Source organism: Colius striatus, chromosome 1 (assembly GCF_028858725.1).
Source record: "Colius striatus isolate bColStr4 chromosome 1, bColStr4.1.hap1, whole genome shotgun sequence".
In the NCBI taxonomy this organism is placed as follows: Eukaryota; Metazoa; Chordata; class Aves; order Coliiformes; family Coliidae; genus Colius; species Colius striatus.
In genome coordinates, this window is record NC_084759.1 from 75,406,312 (window position 1) to 75,423,370 (window position 17,059).

Consider the following 17,059-nt stretch of genomic DNA (forward strand, 5'->3'; position numbering starts at 1 on the left):
AGACTAGGAGTTGGTCTGCTCTGACCTTCAAGTTTAACAGGGGTAAAAGAAAGGTGATATTTGGGAGCACCAATCTGAGGGTCAAAGAGATTGTTCTGTACTTGCATATTTTCTCATACTGTGAGTTTTCCAAAAAAGATTTACAGTTTAGGTTTACTTTGGGAGCTTCAGCTGTTTCTGAGATGAAACTAGCAGCCAAGTTTGGGTTGTTTTTTTTTTTCCCCTACAGTGTAACCTTTGGAAAATTTCATCACTGTAGTCTATTTGGATCTTCAACTCCATGCTACTTCTGCACAGTAAAACATATAGAGAGTGTTAACCTGCTGAGAACCTGACAAGGATTTCACCAGATGTAAAAAATGACTCAACATTGTCTGTTACATGCCATCAAAAAAACAATAAAGTCACTGACCCAGAAAGCCTTAAGTTCACCAGGTGATAGATGGAGAGGAAATCACTTAACAGAGAGAAATCAGGTTTGTTTGTACTATAGCTGATTAAAGAAAAGCACATTTACATCCACTCACCTGTCTTACTCTCTTTTTTGAGCTTCCAACTCTGAATATTCCTACTGTCTGGAGACCTGCAAGTGTAGCACATCAGACAAATGTTTTACTGTTTAATTTTCCACTTAAAATTGCATTGAGCCAAAGAATCTGGGCTATGTGTATACTCAAATAAAGTCTGCAGTGTATTTCTCTACAAACTTGTACTTACCGCTCTGAGGCAAAACTCAGTTGTCTTGGATTAAGAAGCCAGCCGCTGTAGTTTTTAAGGACCTCACATCACCTAACCTGCAAAATGGCATCTCCGTGACATTTCCTGCAATGCCATTCTGGTAGTGCCACACTGCTACTCTGTGAGGGACAGCGGTATGCAAAGAGGGAGGCACTGCTCAGTGTGTGGAGGTGAAACTCCCAGGACTGACATCAAAGGAAACAGGCAATAAAATAATGAAATACTTGATCTGTGTGTTTGGATACAGGAAGCAATGTTTCGGGTTACCCACTAGCTCTATAGTGCCTGTCAAGACAAAGCTGAGAATTTCCTTCAAATGGACATAAGTAAGGCCTGGGAGTTGGGTGTACTTTATAGGGTAGGAACAGTGATATTTGGGGGTATTGGTCTAGATGATCTCTAGAGGTCCCTTCCAACCCCTACCATTCTATGATTCTGTGATCAGCTGCTATCATTTGATGATAAATGGAGAGACTCTGTTTGTAGCCCTGAGGCAATACCTGGAAAGTATACAGAGAGGGAAAGCTATAAAGAAGTACTGTTGTACTTCAGGCAAAGTGCAAAAGGTGTGCATCTTGTGTCATTTAGACTTACAGAGATTTGGAAATAGGTGTTGCCTGCTATTCCGTAAGAAATTGGTTCAAACCTTCTTCTGGCTGTGTAGATATTACTAGAATATCAAACAAATGATAATGGGGTTGTTGAATGGACATACTTCGCTGAGGAACAGAAATGGAAATATTTGGGAGTAAATATCACCTTAGAGGTGACACAGTCTTTAGCAATAAGAATGTGAATGGACATCTTAGAGACTCAAGCAGCTGTGTACATAACATCCTTTTACACAGTTATAGGTTTTTCGTAAAAAGGATGAAATTGTCTATACGTTTTAAAAAGTTTATGGTCTAACAAAGCTACTTTGCAACATTCACTTTCTTTCCTGAAATACACGAGATGGAAAATCACCTTCCAAAACAAACCCCTTTTGACATCCATGAGGCTACACTTGCTTGCTAGAGACGTTTTAGCTATGCAGTGATGTTTGGAGTTCCAGATTTTCATCAGAGAAATTCAGACAAAATTCTGCCTTCTAGTTTTTGGTCTCATCGTGACACCTCTCCAAATATTTTTCTATCTTTGGTTAAAAGAAAATTACATTAATGGAATAAAAATAAACCAGAAAAAGAGAATCATCTGAGATGAGATACTCATATTGGGCTAAAACTAGAGGCTGGTTACCAACTCCTGCACAAACACACAGTATTTGTTTTACACTGTGGTTCTGCATAATGCCAAGCCCTTACAACTCTGGGACACGATCCCAGGGAAAACAGGGAAGACGAACAAGGCACTAGGCTTTTATGAGCAAAAACATAACCATTTTTTCTTATGTAATGTTGAAAAATGATCACTTAAAGCATTCGTGAGAGACCCCTAGGTAGTTTGCTGCTGAAAAACTGACCTAAAAGGCTTAAGTGTACAGGCAAGTATTTTCAGAATCAGAAACTTGGTCCATCATATAACCTGGAATAATGTTGCTGTAGGACTGTTGCTACAATAGAAACTCTTCTATTATCCCCAATGTCAATGAGCAAGCAGCAGTGTCTGTCTTCTGCAGTCTTTAAATCTCTCAAAGTCGGCCAGTCCTGATGACTGTGTTGTGGAGGGCAGCTTAAACTGAAAATTGAAGAACATCAATATTTGCCTCAAATTATCTCAGATTACTGTGTGGTGGGGTACTACAGTATACTCCTAGAAAATCCCCCCCAGAATAAAAAACTTTCTTTAGAAGAAAACTTCAATGTGAAGTATGTATTTCAGTAAATAATGTTGTCTAGAAAAGAATCTTATGTTATCCTGTTATGACAGTGGCTTAAGTGGATTAAAAAATTTGTCACAGATGTTCAAGTGACACAAAATAACAGTATCCAAAGGGTACTCCTCTGGATGGCTTTTTTTGCTGACTCGGACATTTTCATGTTCTCCAAATCAGCTGCCCATGCTTAAAGTGATGGAAGTCATTCATCTCAAATCATTCCCACATTTATTTGCCAGCCAGGGTATCTAATCTCTATAAAAGGCAAACAATGACTCTTTCTCACAGTTTTTCTTTCTGTAGTTGTAAGCAATATAGTTTTCAGCTACGTACTGTAAAAGCTTAGCATTGTTTTTCTAAATTGCAGTGCCTCATCTGAAAAAGCCTTTCATTCAGAGTCAGTAAATTATTTATTTCTGGTCAAATTAGGCATCAAATGCATTGTTTGGTGTTGCAGTCATCATTACTTAATGTTTTATTTATTATCTGGCCATGTGATAACTCCATCTTGCTCTGGCCAAGTTATTTCAATTTCCATTAAAAATATTTACAAGGCTGCAATACATTGAGAGAGATGTAGAACAGATACCTTGATTAACTATTGTTTCTGCATTACATAAAGCTAGTGGGTGGTTTGTGTCTGGGTGATCATGAAGGCATGAGAAGAATATTTGCAGAAGTTTATAATTCCCTACGGAGAGAGCAAGCCAGATCCTGGGGCTGATCAGGAGGACTCCAGCCAGAGACAAACTGAGTATCCAGCCTGCAAGCTTTGTAGTGAAGAGGAAAAAACTTCTTGGAGGTTAATATAATTTAGCACAGGATTTTTTTCCTTATCTGAGCCTCTGTCTTTAAATGCTGTTTCTCATTAAGTCTTGCACTGTAGTATAAACAATTATTTTAGCTCTTACACCTAAAGATCCACTGGTTGCAAAGAATGGTTCCAGGCTGGCTGGCACATTTCAGACTTCCATTCTCAAGGTATGGGTAAACCCATGGGGTGTCAAGAGCTGTTCCTGTGTAGCTGAGCGCTCCAGTACAAGGTGAACAACTTCCAAGAAATTCTTCTTACCCTGTGATGTATGGGCCAGTTACGAGCTTAAAGCACAGACCCTTAGTTTGGGAAGCTATTATCTAAGCAATTATTTGCAAGAAAGTATCTTTAGCAAGAGGTAACATAGGAGGGAAAACATCTGACCTTCAAACATATCCTTGCAATTGCAAGTACATCCTTGCTTCTCAAAATACGCTTGTATTTATATTATGGTAAAAATAGATCTGCCACTCCTGGGAAAACAAAATATTCTTACCATGCTTTTCCAAGTGCTGGCAGCAACTATCCACAAGCCGGGGAACCTGTCTGTAAATAGGGTTCAGGCTTAGTTTCTTATCTCTTGCCTTTTCTTTCTTGCTCTGGGCTTCTGCTGGCAAAGAAAGCTGGAGAGCCTCTAACAATCGTGACTGATTGTCATCAAGATCTGTAATAGAGTCCACAGACATCGCGCCCTGTAAAATACACACACATGAACAATCAGTATGGCTGGAGAAACAAAAACACCACAGGACCTTACCCAACAAAGACTTTTGCCTACCTGCATTTCAAACAAATTAATACACTGTTTTTTGTAAATTAATGAAGTTATTGTACCAGTGTAATGGAGGGGAAAATCACAATGGTACCAATGCTATTATTACCATACCATAAGGAATATAAAACAGATATGGAAAAAAATAAATGCCTTCCATTCACTTGGCACACCTTTTTGTGTTGTAAGCCTGCACATACTGTAGGACAAGGATGTTCTGGCAGGGGAGTTGGACTACATGATCTTTCGAGTTCCCTTCCAATCTTTAAGATCCTGTGATTCTGTGAATCACAGTCTGTGTGTGCATTTCAGCTGTACTGTATTTGTGTGCACAGAAATATACACACATTTTCAAACCTGATTCCCTCCTTCTTCTGTAGCTTGGGCCGTTGTACCAATGAAAACGATGTAAACAGATTTACAACCATACACTACACACAGTTATCACCCTTGTTATCACAGAACAAAGACACACCAGAGAAGTAGATGAGTGACGGTTTTTAGATAATTCTACTTCATTTATCTTAATACTTTAAGATCATGACAATTCCAATGAAAGTTTTGAAATTTGTGTTTGGATTATGGCAAGGCACAGAAGTTCAAGCGGTCTGTAAAGGATTAAGCAGCACAAGCAGCAGGAAGTTTATGGCATGTTTTAGTGTCCACATTCAAAAAATAAGACTATTTTTTTCAAACCACAAGATTACTGTTACCTCAAAACAACAACTTCTCTCAGTTGTTATTAGACTTACAGGCAAAAAATATTTAGGGGACATCTAGGCTTATAAAACATGACAAAACAAAGAGAAAAAAATTATTCAAAGTATCTATTGTAAATTATTTTCATCTTTTTGAAACAGAAGATACATTTTACCATAAAATAAAACATACAGGGATCCATCACATCATCCTAAGATCATCCCACTCAAAACTTTCAACAACTCAATTTCTTAAAAGCATGCTGTTTACTGACAGCTACTTCATAGATTTCTGGTGAGATCTCTGTTAAATGAGAAGTGGACAACTGCTTCAAGTTCTAGAAGATCTTCCACAAGCCAAGACAACTGAAGTTTACAAAGATTTCCAACTCACAGGCAACTCATACAAAGTCCATTGAGATTACATATTAATTTTAAAACAGTTCATAACACCTTTTTAAAAAACCATCTACCTGATCAGGTGTAGATCTATTTCTTGTAATTCATAGGAGACTTACAAATAAAACACAGTGAAGTTTTTAGATTTTTTTAGACCCCCATCTCTGAACAATTACTAGACCCTTTACAAAGATACTTTGACCTTGATTTCTGATGTCTCTCAGAAGCAAATTTCCCATCCCAAACCAAACCAAACAAGGATTTCTGTCTATGATCCATGTGTGTAAAATTCCAACTGAACAATTTTTCTATTTGGTTTTTAAGAGTTTGGGGTTTCAGATAGAAAAATTATTCAACTGACACTGAAAATCCTAACATCATCCTCACTGCTGCAGATCACAGGAAGTTCCTGTACAAGTGCTTTCCTTTACACTGTGCCTTTACTGATCCTTCTCTGACTGCAAAGCACTCTCACCTCATGAATCATTATAATCACAGAGTCATTTAAGTAGGGTTCAGACCCCTAAACAGATGTAAATACAATCAGTTCACAATTATTGAGCATTTTATCAATGTTGTGGATTAACCGGGGCACCGAGCTGGCTTTAGGAGGAATGACCTTGAATTTAGTGGCTGAAGTACAGCACTGCTTGGCAATAGCAAGTACAGATCAGGTCTCATTTTAAATTTGAATACAAACAGGAAAACACTGCCAACACACTCCATGGATTCATCACAAATTCTGACAGACCTGTTAGCTTGGGCTTAATCGTACTTATACTACTGCTGAGGAATGATGCAGGAGTGCATGCACATCACTGCATAGACTATTAACACAGAACTACTTGAACTGCAATGCCCAGCAACTGAAGAAAAATCAAGTTCTATCCACTAGGCATTACCTTTGTACATAATGGATACCAGTACTTGATCCAACATGACAAGCTCAAAACCTAAAGAAACTGGGCAAGTCTTTAGCTGAGCACACAGAAAGAGTAAAGAGGAGATCAAAGAGCAAAAAGAAAATTAAAGCCAGAGGGACAGGTGTAGAATGAAGGTCAGATGAAGCTTTTCTTTATTTTTTAAGGGTTATAGAAAGCTTTTCTCTTTTGAAAAGATGAGCAAAATTACTGAGTATGTATGGGATCAAGTACAACTCATGGCAGGCCCATTTTCCTTCCACAGAATGTGCCATTTGAGTACTAAAGTAGCATGACTGAGCTCCTGATACTTTAATAAATTTTTGCCACAAAAGATATATATTTATGTGTGTATATCTAAAAAAAAAATTGATATATTAACAGAATATTCTCTATAATAAGCACACTGAAAGTGCCTTGCTGGATGACCATGGTCTCAGCTTCCAACTGCTGGGCAAAAATCTTACACAGAAAATGCAGTGACAGTGATTTCTGTCTAGTTCTTGGAGAAGAGATACCCACAGCACTCACATCATGAGTTCTGTAGCCAGCATTAGCTTATATGTCCTACTGAAAGCCTTAGCTATATGTCTGAAGACACACTTGAATACACAAAAGCGAATGACACAGTTGCAAAGAAGTGAATGTTGCAGCAAAAAGCAATCCTTCCAATTTAAGAGCACCCCAGTTGTCTGTGTAGTAGTTGTGTGAGAAATTGGTTATAGTGGTTGCATGTGCTAATGAATCATCCTCAAAAAAAAAATCATTTTAAGCATTTGCTTCTATAGTTGAAAAGAAACAGGTAAAAGATAAGTGCAGGTTTCTGTACCATCCCTTAAAAAAAACTCAGGACACTAGAGTAAGTACACCGATAAGCAGAAGAATGAAGGATGAAGACAGACAAGATATGAGGCATGTTGAGCAACTGACATTTCATGAAGTACATTACTGAATAACTGAAGTTCATTCCCCAGGGAAAATGCCAACTCCCTCCATCTCACACAATCCACCTTAGTTAACTTTTACTTCTCTACAACCTCATAACCATGGACTGAAGGTTCAAATTCAACACTCTGAAAGCTGCAATCCTGGTATTAAAAAAAACAACCAAGCAAAATCCCCCACAAGCTTCTAGGAACTCGATCCGATGGAGCTGTATCTCTCGGATGTAACAAAAGATGCAGGTTCCTTCTGCTTGCTGGCTGCTCAAATGCATGTCAGAGATCTTACCACACTCAATGAGAAGAAGAACAGATGACCTACACCTGAATTATCTTTCCCTCATATGAAAACAGTTTATGAAGCCAATGGGTGTATACAGTGAATTTCTTTTTTTTTGTCACTGCCTACGCCAAATTCTGGAAGAAGTTGGCAGCTTTCCCTTCACACTTACACTCAAGTGTACTTTGCATTTTTGTGTGAACACAACTGCCTGTTCATATCATCTGGACAAGCCAACAGCTGTGCATTATGCGTATGTAAGGATATGCAAACATCTTCAAATATCACGCCCTTTGCTACTTGGAGACAGAATGTAGACACTTTAAGCTTCAGCTGACAGCTAGAGGGAAAGAAGACAGGTCATTGAGGTCTTAATCTACAATTTACAATCTTAATTTACAATTTCTCCAGTTCTATGCCTTGTAACACTGTGGATTGATGAGCCCTACATAGGATTTCTGTCAAATCCTAGGGTTTCAGAAGTTTTATCCCAGTGAGGAAAGAAGGGGACAACCCTACAAAAATATTTTATTTTCCAGGGTCTGTTCTCGTACCTCAAATTCAGGGAAGGAGTTACTGAAAGTATTTGGGTTTTTTTCCTCCACTGCAAATTAAATTTAAAAGTAGTAATTCTAGAATCTCTATCTCATGGTAAAAACAACAAAAAAAGTCTGTTACCATTACTAGCTGTGGTACTAGAAAACTAGAAAGCTCAGAGCATGAAATTTACTTACAAGGAACAGAACCCTGCAAACAAATGGCATACCAGGTGCCTATCTTATATGCATAATTCACACTCAGTCCAAACCACCACACTGTGTTCTGCTGCCAAAGGCATCTTCATAGACTGTATGCAGAAATGTCCTCCAAAGAGCCTCATACAAATTTACTCTGGCAACTTCTTACCTCAGAGGACATGATCAGAATTAGATCACGAGGATTTTTATTAATATTAGGATAGGGATTTATAATTATATTTCAAGTTTGTGGCACTTTATGAACATAAGCATACGTACATAAATATCAATCACATAGGTTTATTCTTCCCCAGATGAAAAAAATAGGTTGAAAACAGATGGAATTTGTTAAATCTGAAAGATCTAGATAGAAGGAGGTAGATGAAGTAAGTAAACAGAAAGACTTCTAAAGAAATCCCTCTGCCACTTCGCAATCTGTAATGCATTTGTACAGTCCGTATGAACTTTTCCCACCAGCACCAGAAAAAGATGTCTACTACAATTAGTATTTTCTGGTATTGACCTGGCCAGCTTCCACCTGGAAAAAAAAATACCTATTTGTACATGAGGGAAGAAATATTCTACAATCCACAGACACAACAAGGCTTTGTCCTGCTCCAGACAGACTCTCCAGACCTACTGGCATGCACCACATTGTGATGGGTCTACTTACACGCCTCCTTGCTCGTGGTGCTGGCTCAGGTGTGTTAGGAGAAGTGGATTCGTTCGGTGTTTCTGAGGTTGAGCTGAGAGATGAGTTACTGCTTGAAAGTTCTTTGTTCTGCCTTTTAGTTCCGAATGGCAAGAGAAAGGCCACAAAATCTGAAACATCTTTTTGCTCTTCTCTCTGAGTATCTTGCTTGAGCTTATAGGCCCGGTCATTAGCAATCACTTGGGACAAGGGCATTCCAAAAGCCTGGGGAATAAATTCTGCAACAACAACAACAAATAGCATTTATTGAATATTTGCTATTTATTTAGTACAAAATGAGTTAAGTATTAAGCTGTTAGAAAGAAAAACAATCTAAAGTCTCTTTAAATATATAACAATTCCAAGGAAGTACCGGACTGCATAATAATAACATTCAAACAAAAAAATAGTGGAGATATGCCAGGTAATTGTAGCCCATGGTATCTAAATCCTGTTTCTAGTAGGATTATGCAAGATACACCATATAGAACCTTGGAAAAGAGCTTGGGTACAGATCAAGATCTTAACTTCCACTGAAAGCAACTGGAAGTCAGCTACCTTTGACTACATGAAAACAGAGCAGGTGGCCATCAGAGGTTCCGGTAACCTAATCCTGAGACAGAGGAGCCAAGCTGGTCTGTGCTACAGCTCTCTCGCGTTTCAGAATAGTTTATTTCTCAGAAATGCTGCAGGGCACCAAGGTCAAGGGGTATAACCACATACAGCAGTCTCATTATAGGTAAGGATGTTATACAACTACCCGTATGGAGATCCACTATTCAGACTAAGCTTTAATCTATATAGACATATAGAAATACAGGAGAATGTGGGTTTGTCTCAATTATCAAAAATAACATAATCCACATCAATAAAACCGTACTGTAACAAAAGAGCATTTATTGAAATGCTCTATAGTGAATCAGCCAACAACAACTAACATTGAGTTCTCATCATTAAGTTTCAAATCTAGACGTATCTGAGATGAGTAGAGCCAAAACCACTGGGCCAGACTGCTAACTAGAACTGTTTCATGCTCAAATGCAATGAAAAAAATAGCTATTGACTCCACTCATTCTGGTGAAATGGGTGCAACTCCTACTAGATTTCAGCTTCAGACCTGGATCAAGAATAATTAAAGCACCAGAGATTAAAAATTATATTCTTTCTTTAAGTAAGTATGAAAAATGAAAAATTAAGAAAAAAGGAAACAAAAAAATTCTTACATACTACCCCTCTCTTTTGTCACAATTGTCTAAATTATTAAAGGACAAATTTGCTCGTGGGGGTTAAATCTGAATATATCTTTGATGCCATTTTTCTAGGCTTGCATTATTATTAAGATTAAAGTAAGGCATTAAAAAGAAGAGTATATTTTATGAATATTGAATGAAAACAGTACTAACCTATCATACTAGAGAGACAAGGGCCCCTTGTTCTGATTTGTTGAGAAACATTACCGCTCTTTAGAAGTATGAAATGTTAAGACATGAACTAACTTTGGTGGCCAGACAAAACTAAATCAGGAAGCAGAGCCTCACATATCAAGTAAGTCTGGAGGTGACCCATGAGTAGAATGACATCTAAAACCATCTGCATTTAATTTAGGACAAGAAAGAACATCATCACATGCATATCAAGCAATTTGGGGATTGCCAGCTCTAGCAGTCCAGAGTTAGACCCATCCCTCCTGTACCCAGCAGAGTGTGCCTATAAAATGATGAGACTATTAGTATTAAAAATATTTACTGTTCTGAATCATCTTCCCAATGAACATTTAAGACCACAAACTTGAAAGACACATACACAACATCTCACCCTTTCTGGCCGTCTAATCAGGTACTCTGTTATACCTCCAGCACCTCTATTTGTCTGCCCTTACTCAACATTTCCTGGGAAAAGCCACTGAGCCAACTGAAATCCTAAACATGAAATATTTATGTGATTTTTGGCTCCCAGCCACTTGTGCTTCACATTGGGATAGGACATAGTACATAGCCCAGCAATGCCCTACAGCACATTGATGCCATTGATGCCTACAGAACTAGGACCAACTGGGGCAAGATGAGCAGGTGGTGATATCTCAGTACTGCTTAAAAAAAGATTATTAAAATGACCCTCTCTCTGACTTTGTTATGTAGTGCTTGGTATTTTGAGGTAGGTGTTGCTCCCCCTTGAAAAGCTTCAGGTGTAGGACACCAGCTTTTTAACTGCTCTTGTTCAACATGCCTGTGTAGCAGTAAAAGGACACTGAACTTCTGCTCTGGCTGCTTTGCTGCAGGCCTCCTCCTCAGAGGACATGAACCACTTCCCTGATTTCTCAATGTCTGGCAGAGATGGGAAACTGGATGAAAACCAACTGGCTGATTTTCAGACTAAATACAGATGGAAATGATGCTGTCTGGCAGTGGTAATTATGTTAAGGAATTGGCAAAACCAGTAAACTTTTGCTCGTTTGTTGAAATTAAGAGAATTGGTTGCACCCTTCCGCAGATTGGCTCCAGCCTCAAGTTCCCACCACAAGTAGAGTGTGTGCATGTGTGTCTGTGCTGTGAAGGGTGACAGTAGGGAGTGTATTTTGCCCACCACTCTTCAGAAGTATTCCATCCCAACAATTTTCTCTTTCAGCAGGTAATGTTGTATCCATTAGGGTAAATTTTGCCATTTCAGATTCATTAAGAACGGCTGTAGTCATGCAAAGCATTTAGCAGCCCATTGATGAGGAATAAAGGTCACTGACTCAGATATAAGATGTGTAGGTTTGAGGCTCTGGTCTCACAATCTAGTTAAAAGCTCCAACTGCCTATTTCCTGCTGTAGGCTGGGGATCCCTGCTGTTGGAGATGTTTAATTTGTATGAAGAAATGTTCCCTAGAGCAGAGGCTCAAACTTTGGTCTCTTGTGCATATAATAAGTGTTTGCCAAAGCTACTAAGTTAGTTACTCTCTGTAAAACCAATAAAAATTTGATCACTTAATCATCAGAGTGGGCAGCTTAAAAAGAAATTTCACAGAAAGCACCATGTAAAAATATAAAACAACCTGGCACTCTGGGCAACCAGTGTGGAAATATAGACTCATATCCCTTAGCCCAAAAGTAGCATATAAGGACTTAACTTTTGATCCACTCTGGGTTTCAGTGTTTACTGGCATGGGAAATAATTAGCTATTTTGGAGAAGTGCACAGTTTCTCCTACCAGAAAGTTCATCTTGCAGCTGAAGAAAGTTTCTTAACAAAATTTTGATAAAAACTGGTATGTTGTTAAGAAATCTTTCTGTGACGGCAAATCAGCATTTTCTAATACAAAGCAGCATGTCATAGAAAGACTCCCAACCAGAACAAATGAGAGTTTCAGTGACAAGAAAACCTTTTCTTTGCTAATCAAATGATGACATCCAGGATGTCATCCATCCATATAGTTAACCTACTTGGGCTCATGCCACCCCATTCAAGTATAGTTTTGACAACCTCTTTAAAGTTTCAGCTAGTGAAAATTATGGTTTCCATCCCACAAACCATAGCAGTCAGTTAAGAACCAGTGAGGTCTATATTCTAGACCCTAATGAAGCATTCAATGTCAACAAAGTGAACTGCATACAATACAGCAACTTTGCATAGTGTCCTTACCACTTTGGAGTTTTTTATCTTAAGTATAGCTTTTTAACTAACGGTTTTGAGCTGCTAAAACCTTGTGACCAGCATCTAATGAGGTGTTTGTACTACCTCTATTTAAATGACAGGAACAGAGTAGGAGAGAGCTTAGAGACTATTATGCATCAAAAGAGATCTTTCAATGGACTTAAAAGGGTCTTTAAGTTAATATACCCAAGTAGCCAGACTGGGTAACTCTGTTTTTGTAACTGAAATTAATTTGGATCCATAGAGGGAGTGAGTGAAGCAAGGAAATAAGGTAAGTGGAAAACTTGATCAATAATGGGAATGGCAAAACTCCCTCTCTCTACCTGAAGGTTTGTCAAAATCCTGCCCTGACTCAGAAGACTTGAGATAAGACAGTGTTCTCACAGCATCAGTTCTGTGGCTGAAACTCCCTTCTCCAGCTAGTCAGAGTTCACCAACTTTCAAGGAGTGATAAAAGGCCCTTGCAATCACTTTAAGTTTTTCTGTGGACAGTTTTAGATTTTTTTTCCAAAAAAAGAACACAGTAAAACTGACAGGTTCTTCAATCCTTTAGTTGACTTTAGTACTTTAGTGTGCTCCTTAAAAAACCTCCTTTCATATGCCTAGAGAGCAAGAAAAACATTTTTTAAGTTTTTTAAAAAGCACAGTGGGGTGCTGGAAAGGCTTGAGAAAAAAATATGTTTCTGATAAACTATAATAAAAAAGAAAGTTCATCTATTCAACTCTCATCTTAGGCTGTGCCAAGGCATTCTAGCATCATAATAGGTTGAATTACTGAGGAACAAATGCAAACATTAAGAAATACCTTTACATTTGTTAAGCATGACTGGGGAGTAAACATGGAATACATTTTCAAGAATTCTGAACTAAAGAAAAAAAATCAAACATTTACTATTGGATCTGGATATGCCACAGAATTACCAGGAAAACCTCTTCTCAGGAACTCCAGCATATACAGCAGCATTGCTAAGGCCTCATGGATGAACCTGCCAAGGATTTACATTTCACACAAACAACAGCAAAAGGGATGATACCCAGCTGCTCAATATATCACATGACAGGTCTCTTGGTACACCTGTAGGGTTCACTGGAACCAAGGCAAAATAAAGATGGTTTTCCGACAAAATCTTCTAAGAGAAATCCTTTTTCAGAGGCATCCCTCTCAGGAATGCTTGTGTGCACTTTACAAGTAGGCATGCTTATGCTGACACCCGTATCACTGGCAGGAGACGGACAAAAGGCTCCACTTCTGCTGTCGTCAAAATTAGCAGTGAATTTGTAAGGGAACACTACCCGGCCGCCAGCATGCAGAGCATCCTGAGAATTTCTTATTCCGAGCAGCACTGACATTTTACTGCTCCTCCACCCTGAGTACTGTTTGTTAACAGCTAAAGCAAATGTTTGGAGACATATGGGGACAGCACAATTGAAAGTCATGATGGCCATTAATAACAAGCAGGCTGGGTAGAGAAAAGCAAAGACACTGAATGATAGAAGCTGAAAAGATTGCTTAAATATCTGGGTGGAGTGCTGCTCTCCTGTTTTGTCTGTTTACATTCGGCAAGTGTGCTCTGGTGACTCATTCAGAGATGTAAAAAGAACTGAAAAAACACTTGGTTTAGAATTTTGTTTTTAAATTAAAAGATCTCATTAAAAGATGAGATGACAACAGATGTACCTGTCAAAAAGGGCAAAATAAAGACAAGAACCTCATTTAATGAGCATTCAATTCTACTTTAGTGTCTTTGTTGGCCTTCAGAAGTGTAAGTTTGCCGAAACTCTCACTTAAAAGCTACACATGTTGATCAACTTATTCACCTAAATAAACTATGTTGTTAGGAGAGTAAAATCATCACAGATTGGACCAAGTCCTAAAACATGAGTGATTAAATCTTTTTAAGCACACACTGCTGGTGGGGTGGGGTGAGGGAGAACAGTCTTGGGCACAAATCAGAGAGAAGTGGTACCTCCCCAGAAAGAGCAACTTCAGAAGTCTACACCATAGGATGGTTCAGTGCATGTCAGTGCTAAAGGAGAAGGTTTGCCAATCAAGGCCAAGGACACAAGTCCTCCCTGCTCTTTCTCACGAACTGCCCACACATGAAGACACAACGCTGACCGCATGCACTAGAAGCTGTGCAAGGCTCACGCCTTGTGTGCCCTGCAGCAGGGCCTCCATCATGTATCCCTGCTGATCAGCACAGTGACCTTTTTTCCCCATCTCTGTGCCTTCCTGCACCAGGCACATCTCAGTATCTTTGGCTGCAACTCCCACACAGGATCACACGGTGCTGTGTTAACCTTCAGAAGCCTATTTCTTAAAAAAAAAAGAATGTTCAGGTGGCACATATTCCAGGCAAAACCGAACAACATGGCTGCCTCAGCTCTTACTTGTCCTGGTATGTGGGGTCTCCTAGGTTGGGATACAGGAAACTCAGTATATTTGGAATTGATTACATACTGTTCAAATTGCAACTGTGCTTACAAAAGTGATGCTGAAGGGATGGAAATGCTGTTTGTGTCAAGACAGACACAACTCATCTGCATGAAGTGTTCTGGAAATTTGCTTCCCTACTGCCCCTCTGACATCCTACAGTCTGGTCTCACTGTTTCTTTCCGATAATGGTGCAGCTGGGCTAGGTACCAAAAAACACCCCCCCAAAAAAAACCCAAAAAGAAACAGAAGGCAGGCATTCTTTTCAGGCACAAGGACTAGGGACTTGCTCGAGTGGCTAAGTGTGTGCACCTGGGCTTTTGTGTGAGCACATCCACATCCACAGTGCAGAGTGTTTGTTTTGCATCGGTTGCCCAGAAATGGAAGATACTTTCTTTATAAAATAAATGGTAGAAATGCTAGAGAAAAAGCAACCATTGAACAGACCAGGATAATACTTCCAGCTCACTGTGACACATATACACACTGGGGAAGGTTAACTCTGATTTTGGGTGTCACACAGACCCCTGTTCAGGGAAGGTGGTGAGGTTCAGTCATGATATGGGCACAACAGGCTCATCCTTATGGAGACCAGCAGCACGAGGCTTGACATTTTTTTTTGCAGAGCCATGTTATCATCTGAGTGATGTTGCAGATATCTGGGCTGGTTTTGCCTAAAGTTTGCTGTTGGTAACAAATAAGAGCCAATATGGCTTTCTTTTCACTGCTGACACAACCTGGCTGGGAACCTGACTCTTTCCAGTTTCCTCTTCCTCTGTACCCTTACTGACCAAGCCAACAACACTGTCAATACAGACAACCCAAAGGAAAGAGAAATATAAGGTTTTCTGAGCAGTGCTGCAGCGTTTTTCCCTCAGAAGGTGCTACTATAATATTTTATACACAGTGCAAGCATGTAAGACATTTTTATAAATGAGAACAGAGCAGTGGAAGATAGGAGAAAGAGGACAAAAGCAGAGGAGTCATGTTTGAAATGCCTGAAGTTAAAAGAAGAAGAATAAATTTTAAAAAGGAATTAAAATTAAGAGAATCAGCACAGGGATTTTAAAAAATGCTTGGATATAGTTAACCAGATGATACCAGCAATGCTGAAAAACAGGAAGTAGATAAATATACACAAAGATAAATAAGTACAAAGTGCTGACCTTTGCTGTGGGCAACTAATGAGCCCTAAACAGCAAAGTGGACTCATAAAATCCATTGGAATAAGACAAGAAAGCATATGCCCAAAGTTACTGACTGGAGTATAAAGGCTATCATGCAAACAGTCCCTGAACAGAAATGTAACAGCAGAGAATATGATCGGTAAGTGTTCAGTAAGTACAGTTGTGTAATGGTCAGAAACTGAGGTCAGCTGAAATAAATGAGGCCATATGGAAATCACAGAAGAGTGTAATACAATGTAAGAAACTAGTCTTTGAAAGATCTAAGGCAACAGAGACTTCAGAGGAATAAAGAGTAACTCCGGGTTAAGCACTTATATGCAGCATCAAAGGAAGCTATCAATTTGTCAAGGTACCACACCAAACAGGCATTGGAGGAGTTCTGGAAGTGCAATTGCAAAGATCCACCAGGTTTGGGTGATGCAGCAAAATTTGATCTTTCGTGAATTATCAAATCAATTTATTACTGCTAAAATCTCCTACTGCAATAAAAAATGTGAGAATAAAAATATGTATTCGAACTCTCAGAAGAGCTTCTAAATACAAATTTTCAAAGGAGATTACCAAAGTTGTGCTATCCGTATGGGTGGAAAATATAAAGCTCTTCGTGCATCAAGAGTTCATGAGAGACCAAATATATTTAAAAAAAACCTAAGTAAGCAGGAAGCAGTTACCCATTTCCGATACAGAAGAGCACCCCACAGACTTCTATGAAGATCAGTATCTGCCAAATGCACTGAAAAGCAGGGACGGTTTTGCACAGGCCTGTGTTGCTTGGCACTATTAGCTGCATGGAGAACTATGAGGAAAAAACCCAAGGAAACTAAGACTGATTAACTGCACTGCAACCAAATGTAATGCATTGGTAGGAGCAGTATGAAATAGATTTTTTTCCCCCAAAACTGGCTATAAAACCATGAAATCTCTTCCTTAAAGACTCCTTTTGCATGTAGATTCAATCCCACAAGTAATTCTCATAACAAATGAAAGATTTGGCACT

The 17,059-nt window shown here is 38.9% G+C and overlaps 1 protein-coding gene across 4 annotated transcripts in view; it reads right to left on the minus strand.

Annotated features, from left to right (window-relative positions):
- The window catches only part of ARHGAP6 (Rho GTPase activating protein 6), a 338,498-nt gene that overhangs the window by 24,156 nt on the left and 297,283 nt on the right, over positions 1-17,059 (minus strand). For all 4 annotated transcript variants that reach the window (XM_061998798.1, XM_061998789.1, XM_061998807.1 and 1 more), the window contains exons 4-6: positions 8,789-9,045; positions 3,865-4,060; positions 528-583 (exon numbers count right to left, since the gene is read on the minus strand). In XM_061998798.1, the coding sequence (XP_061854782.1) occupies positions 528-583; positions 3,865-4,060; positions 8,789-9,045 (509 nt within the window). The remainder of the gene's footprint in view (positions 1-527; positions 584-3,864; positions 4,061-8,788; positions 9,046-17,059) is intronic.